General features: G+C 37.8%; 1 protein-coding gene across 1 annotated transcript in view; it reads right to left on the bottom strand.

The window, feature by feature from the left end:
• Positions 1-920: 920 nt before the first annotated feature.
• The window catches only part of LOC119838966 (U4/U6 small nuclear ribonucleoprotein Prp4), a 15,918-nt gene continuing 8,656 nt past the window's right edge, over positions 921-8,182 (bottom strand). Inside the window, 6 exon segments of the mRNA XM_038365123.1 lie at positions 921-1,038; positions 2,247-2,368; positions 3,922-3,991; positions 4,803-4,944; positions 6,706-6,790; positions 7,483-7,699. Of these exon segments, the coding sequence (XP_038221051.1) occupies positions 946-1,038; positions 2,247-2,368; positions 3,922-3,991; positions 4,803-4,944; positions 6,706-6,790; positions 7,483-7,699 (729 nt within the window). The 3' untranslated portion in view covers positions 921-945.

The following is an 8,182-nucleotide window of genomic DNA, read 5'->3' on the forward strand; positions in this document are numbered from 1 at the left end:
TCGCTTACCAGCAGGCGAACCACCAGCTCAGGTGCCCGGTAAAAAATAAATAAAACTTGCTATACTTTTTCGATAATGGAAGGTATTAGATAGGATAGTCTATTTTCTCCTTTGAATAATGATACTACACACATAAAAAGAATAATTATTATGAAAACAAGAAATCCGATTGCATTTTTATTGTAACGATATCTTTAGATAGGTATCCATATTGCTAGGGTGAAAAAAACATAATCCCCGTGATGCGAGCGCCATTTCGTTATTTTCCATTGTGAAAAGTATCCTGTGGAGGAAGGAAAGTGGTATCCTCCATCGAAAAAGGGAGGCGACCTGTCTATGCGACTCATCGACCAATTAGGCGATAGTTGGTGTTGGCAGAATGCTCATAATCTCCCTTAAGGATTGTAAAAAAATGGTTGCCTGTAAAGTCGGTTTTACGAGCGAAGATTTTACGTGACAACGTATTTTTCTCGGTAGAATATTTATTGATATGAATATTATTAAATTGCACAATAGGAACAAGGAATTGAATGAAAATAAGAATTGCACAAATTTTAACTATAGAAAATATATTTTGTTTACTAAAAAGACAGAGACAGAGACACAAGCACGCGCCGATTCAATGCGCCTAATTCTCTAGTGCTGCGCGCGCGGCGGACCGATCATAGTTCGGTGACTCATCGTAACGTTACCGGGCGTTACACTTTTTCATGAGTGCCTCCGAGCCGCAACCTAATTTAAGACGTTGTCACGTCAAAATTTGCGCGATTCAGTATGAGCGTCGTTACAAGCCTAAATCATGACTTTTCAATGTGTTCTGGGCTGAAGGTCGTGCCTCGACTATGGACATACAGTCATGCATATTCAAGCTCAAAAAACTTTACTCTTTCTATAGCAGTCGGGTGAAAATAAAACACATATTAATTTAAAAATTTATTGGTTCAATTACACTAAGTCTGGAGCCCACAGTTTGAATGTCCTATCATAAGAGCATGTAGCTATAAACTTATTGTCCATAGATATATCTGCGCTCATGACCTGAAAAATTATAAATATTACTGTCACAAAATCATAAACAACTCATTTAGAAAAAAATAAACAAAAAGCTATCGTTTTTTTGTTCGTTTTTTGAATATAAAAGAGACTTGACTAGTAAAATACTATTCACTATACATAAAATGAGCGACATCACAAAATGCGGTCGGGGCTATCTTAAACATCACTCAATTTAATGTTTATTAGCCGCATAAATAAAAAAACACCCCTCTAAAATTGTTCCCCCCCCCCTACCTATTGCCCAGAGTGTTATGCAAGAATAAACGTCGACAAAGAAAAAAAAACCGTTTGACCACCAAAACACAATCCGTACGAAGGCACCAAGTTTCCAAGTGATTCGACATTTCATAAGATTCTGAACGAATTTCGATAAGTTGTGAAAAGCGACATCTGTATTTTTTTAACATCTTTTTAATTTTAATTTAACTGTGTGTAAATGTGGTGGTGTTAAATAAACATTATTTCTTTCTCTCTTTCTTCTTTCTTTCTGTATCTTAAATCATGATCATGCATCCAACAGAATATTAAAACGCAATTTATATCGGACTAGCTGCGCCCCGCGGTTTCTACCGCGTAAGTCTGTATCCCGTAGCAATATCGGCATAAAAAGGTTGCCATGTGTTATTCACAGTTGCCCAGCTATCTACGTATGAAAATTCATTGCAATCGGTTCAGTAGTTTTCGCGTGAAATAGTAACAAACATACATAAACATACACATACATCCATCCTCAAATACTTTCGCATTTATTATAATACTAGCTGCGCCCCGCGGTTTCACCCGCGTAAGTCCGTATCCCGTGGGAATATCGGGATAAAAACTTGCCAATATGTTATTCCAGTTGACCAGCTGTCTACATTTAATTTTTAGTATTATAGCATTGAAATGCTTTATAAATGAGAAATTTTGAAAGAATAGAAAAAATTTGATCACGAGGCAGGATTCGAACCTGCGTTTCTTGCCTAACCGTAGCAACGCCTAGCCTCTCGGCCACCCGTGATCCTGGTTGTGATGGTTCTTAATCATCTCAATAGATGGCGTGGGGTGCCCCTTAGGCACATGAAACCGAAAGAGTAGAAGAGATTCGATTACTGTGGCAGGACACACACACATCCTTACAAACTTTCGCATTTATAATATTAGTAGGATAGGATTAGTTGGACAATGCAAATATTTTTTTTTATTGTTACCTTATTATCATGTCCGGAGAGGGTCCTGAGCGGGTGCCAGGCGGGGTTGGACCACAGCTTCGCGGTCTTATCGTACGATGACGTCAGCAGGAAGTGGCCGTGGCTCTTTTGGTATCGCACGTCTGGAATTCGAGAGATTTACTCAGCTGTTTAACCGACTTCAAAAAATGGAGGCGGGTGATTATAAGAAAAAAAAATTAAATATATATATAATAAAAAAAAAAATGGTCATTCATCTGCATCAGATATTGAGTTGGTCCCTGTTGTCGTATGTATAGATGTATTTTTACGTCTGTCGTTACGTTTCTGTGGGAAACATGTTCCTGGATGATGTTTTAAATTGATGCGACCAAAGCCGCGGGCGGAAAGCTAGTTGTATATCCGTCCCAGTCCATTCCTTCTTTCCAGTCGTTAATCCTTTCCTTTTCCCTTACCCCAAAAAAGCGGGCAGCGCATTCGCAGAGGTACCTTTGCGAATGTTTATGGGCGGTGGTGATCGCTTACCATCAGGCGAACCACCAGCTCAGTTGCCCGCTATGACATAAAAAAAAAAGAAAAAAAAAATTAAAAAGGTGACCACAGGAGACTCACCGTGACGTCTTAAAGCAGTACCAATTCCAATGTGGGAATAGTGAAGTCCCATGTCCCCTAGTGGGGTATGGGGCAGATGATATACATCTGTTTCACTGATCGATTTTCTTTATGGACAAGTAGGTGATCAGCCTTCTGTGTCCTGCCAGACCGAGACATTTTTTTTGCGCCCCCACCGGGAATCGAACCCAGGACCACTTGGCTCTAAGCTCACGCGTTAACCACTGTACCAAGGAGGCGGTCGGTCGGGCGGTGTGGGAATAGGACAGAGCTATACTACCATTGCACTTTACTATCCTATCTATTTATTCTGTTGTGTTTTATTACACGCTTTTTATTAACTTCACCTGTATGTTTGTTTGTATGTTTGTTTGTTTGTTTGTATGTTTGTTTGTTTGTAACTGACTTCTTTGGGCGCGATTTTGACCCACTTTAAACGGCCAGATTTCGTTCAAACTTTGTAGATTTATTGAGGACCGATGACAATACACTAATTTGATAAAATTATTCCAGTTTTCAATTTGCAAAATATGATTTTTGTTAAAGCGTGTTTTATAGTTTTTTTAAACTATTATATTTTATTTTTACTACGCATTAGGTTGCCTGACAGAAATCGATGTTGACCGATAAGCCGCTTAATAGCGCAATATAATATATGCAATGTTAAGTAACAAACAAATGTAAACGAAAAACGTTTACATTTGTTTGTTTGTGCAAATAAATAATGTTTTAACTTTAAAATCACAATTGCAATTAATTTTGTCGTAGCTGTTTGTACAAGTTAATTAGATAATTTTTCCCGTTCCTTCTTTCCAGTCGTTAATCCTTTCCTTTTCCCTTACCCCAAAAAAGCCGGCAGCGCATTCGCAGAGGACCTACCTCTGCGAATGTTCACGGGCGGTGGTGATCGCTTACCATCAGGCGAACCACCAGCTCAGTTGCCCGCTATGACATAAAAAAAAAAGCCCGAATTGATAAATTGTGGCAATTTTTTTTAATATATTTTCATGAATTTACAGTCAACTCTCGCAAAAAATAAACGGATGGTTTAATGTAGCGTTTAAAGACCGTCTGTATAACTGACCACTCAACAAATGCGTATGCGCAGGTATTGTGTACAAGCAGGCGCGTCGCCGCAGATCCCAGATTTTCGTCTGTAAATAAATAAATAATTTAATTACCTTGCACATATAGACAAATATTAATCGCCAAACGTGGCACCCGAGAACGGCTCGACCGATTCGGCAAAAATTTTTTTAACGTTACTGTTAAGGCAGAAGGAAGATTCCTGTGGAAAGAAAAAATGTACCACGGGTGAAGCCGGGGCGAGCGACTAGTATAATATTGCCATATCATACATCTTACATACATATTCAACCGTGAGACAATTTATTAAAATCGATCCAGTACTTCGTGAGATTAGAGCATTCAAACAGACAAACTCTTTACTACTTAATTTTAGATGTATACTTACTCCATGTTGTTTATGTATATGTCTATGTCTTTAAACGTGTATTTAAATCATAAAAATTATTTTAATCTCATTTATTATGGTACAGTAATAATAAGGACTCATAGGCTACTAAACAAGTAAAATATATGTAAATGCATATTTAAAGAGCCAGTGATTTTTCCTTTTTTTATGTTTGTATGTTTGGATCTTTAAAATTATACAACCGATTTTGATGAGGTATTTTTAAATAGATAGGGTGATTCAAGGGGAAGCTTTATGTTTACGATAACGTCTGTTAAACTACTACGAATTTAACGCGTGCGAAGCCGCGCGCAAAAGCTAGTTTTAGATATTTTTTTAAAACCATTTGTTCGCCATTCTCCATGGGCGGATGAGAAGCGAAGCGAAGTTGTGAGAGAGTCGCTTTGCTTTCGCCTTCGCTTCGCTTTCGCTTTCACTCGATCCGCGCGTGAAACGAATCGAGAAGCGAATAAACGGTTTCTCTATATCACCTGATGGTCAGCGGCCGCGGTGGCCAGGTGGTGCCCCACCGGGGACCAGTCGACCCCCAGCACGGCCCCCAGGTGGCCCTCGAGGAACATCACGCAGCGGCCCGTCCGCAGGTCCCACACGCGACCGAACGCGTCCATGCCGCTGATACAATGAAAAACTATGTAAACTGCTGTAGTGTAACATATTAATATATATAATACTAGCTACGCCCCGCGGTTTAACTCGCGTCAGTCCGTATCCCGAAGGAATATCGGCATGAAAAGTTGCCTATATGTTATTCCAGTTGACCAGCTAAACGTACCAAATTTCATTGCTATCGGTTCAGTAGTTTTTGCGTGAAAGAGCAACAAACACACACACACATCCTTACAAACTTTTGCATTTATAATATAAGTAGGATAGTAGGATTAGTAGGATAATTAGGCCCGTTTCCTTATCCTCACCCTTCCCAGTCCTCCTCCTCCTTTTCAGTCGTCCACCCTTTCCCATCCCATGCTTCAAGGAGGTGGTGATCGCTTACATGATCAGATGAACTACAAGCTCAGTTGCCCGCTTATGGCATTAAAAACTCGACTCAGAAACTACTCAACCGATTTTAATCAAATTTGCACACCATGTGCAGTTTGATCCAACTTTAAAGATAGGACAGTTTATATCATTTCAATAATGACTACCCAGGCGGAGTCGGGGCGTGCGGCTAGCAAATAATAAAATGTATTTGTGAATTTCACTCTTAGGTCATTATTGTCTTACTTAAATTTCCTTTATTCGACCTATGTGATTATATATTTTTTTCTCTATTTATTAAACGCTATAATGGCGATAATGGCGCCCCCAATACACATAAAACACCTAAAAATAGACGATTTATAGTCAAATAGACATAGACATTTTTAGTCAATCGATCGCGAAGTTCCGATCTGCAATTATTAAGGCAATAGCCGGTAATTAATTTTCAATTTGTATTATATAATTTTAATTTAACTAATGTATCACACAAAGTTTTTGTTTTGTTCATTCTTTAATATTATTTTTGTTCTATCACACTTGACGTTAACGTGAATGTTGTAATTTCCTGTAATTGAAGGTGCAGTAATCTATGAATGTGGCAGGCTTTTTTTGAAAATGTGAACTGTGTCCTTTGTTGGAAATTCATTATTAATAAATAAATAAATAAATAAAATATTACAAACATATGTAATGCTATATAATACATCTAGCACCCGTTTCTAAATAGGAAATGCAACAGTACCTATTTGACCGTCTCCTTGGTACAGTGGTTAACGCGTGAGCGTAGAACCGAGGGGTCCTGGGTTCAATTCCCGGTGGGGACGCACAAAAAAAATGTCTCGGTCTGGCAGAAGACAGAAGGCTGATCACCTACTTGTCCCTAAAGAAAATCGATCAGTGAAACGGATGTACATCATCTGCCCCATACCCCACTAGGGGACACGGGACTTCACTTTAACAGTGCCCTAGCTGATTCTGAAACAGGGACAGCCAGGACAGAGTTGCAGGCTAACACTGCAGTTAGGTTAGGTGAGGTCACCCACCAAACTTAGGTATACTATATACTATAGTGGGTACACTACCCACCAAACTTAGGTCTAAAAGTCTCGTTTCGGACACATCTTCGATAACATTACAAATTGAACGATTAGGTGTAGAGGACTTACCCATAAGAAAGGCAAATTTATTCGATGAGATGTGTCCAGAACGAAGTCTTAAAGCTTCGTTCTAGAATTAATTTAATTCTACTTAAAGAATTTTTTAAACAAAGGGGATTTAAAGGGATTGGGCTGAATCGTTTTGTACCAAATGTACCCTTATATCTAGACCTCTCATCAAAATACTCTTTCGACATTTTTTTTTTTACATAAAAAAATTAAAAAAAATAATCACCCTGTAGCAGCAAGCGAGCCGTCGCACTGAAACGACACGCTGTATACAGGTTTCGCGTGACCCTCTTGATGCAATACCTCCGTGGCTGCGGAAGAGAGACGGCATCATCTATCTTTCTATTTCTATCTCTGTCTTGTATAGGAAATTCTCGTTTCACTGGCAACTCACAAATTGCCATATACGTCGGAAACAGCTATACCGTATTCTATGAAATTTTTATATGGAACTAGCTGCGTCCCGCAGTTTTACCCGCTTAAATGAGTTTTTCCTTTGAATACCGATGCAAATTGCAAAAAAATGTAACATAAGTTATTTTTCATTATATCAGTTATATGCCAGTGAAAGTCCCGTTAAAATTGGCGCAGTCGTTCCAGAGATTAGCCGGTACAAACAGACAGACAAACAAAAATTGTAAAAATAATATTTTGCTGTATGTAACGTATACACATTCATAAACATGTAATAAAAAACCGGTATTTAAATATTACAAATAGACACTCCAATTTTATTTATAATATTTCTAGTATTAAAGAATGACAAACAAACGAAAATAATAACACAAATCAAGCAAAATCGTTACCCGCGTCTGTCTCTATATATGTATGCTTAGATCTTCGAAACTACGCAATGCATTTTAATGGTTTTTTCATAAAAGATAGAACAGTGTTTCAAGAGGAAAGTTCATATGCATAACATCTATTGAACTACTTTGAAATTAACGCGTGCGAAACCGCGAGCGAAAGCTAGTATAAAGTTAGCAATAACAGCAAATGTTACCAGTCTCCAAATCCCAGAGCCGCCAGGAGTGGTCGAACACGCTCGCCGCCAAGAACCTGCCCGACGGGTGGAACTGGACGCGCGACACGCGGGACGGCGAGTGGCCCTCCAGCGAGCCTATCGGTTTGTCACTGGAAATTTAATAAATAACATATCTTGAGGCGATCGGTTTGTCACTGGAAATTTAATAACATTTATTGAGGTTGTCGGTTTGTCACTGGAAATTTAATAATAGTCCAAGAAAATGGGTAGGGTAAATGCGAATTTGAGATTAAAACTTGAATTTTTGATATAATTTACTTTGAGGAATCTAAAAACGAACTGTGCAAGTTTTTTTTAAATTCACCCCCGAGAAGGGGTGAAAAAAAATAAATAAAGTCGTTTTTTTGAAATTTTGGCGAAACCGTAAGTGTTAGAAAAAAAAGTTTTAAATAAAATTTGTAGAGCGTAAAATTTTACACAAAAATGTTTCTATGACTTTTTTTCCTAAAATTGAAATTAACTGAGATAGGTTAGTTAGAAGCTAGGGGATGATAACTGCAACTTTAAAAAATCATAACTTATTGAAAAAATTTTTTTTTTCAATTGTTTATAACAAAATTATAACAATTTGAAACAATTTTCAAATTAAATCAAGTTAAACCGATATATATATATATATGTATATATATATATATATATATATATATATATATATATA

The sequence above is a fragment of the Zerene cesonia genome, unplaced genomic scaffold, assembly GCF_012273895.1.
Source record: "Zerene cesonia ecotype Mississippi unplaced genomic scaffold, Zerene_cesonia_1.1 Zces_u006, whole genome shotgun sequence".
Taxonomy (NCBI): Eukaryota; Metazoa; Arthropoda; class Insecta; order Lepidoptera; family Pieridae; genus Zerene; species Zerene cesonia.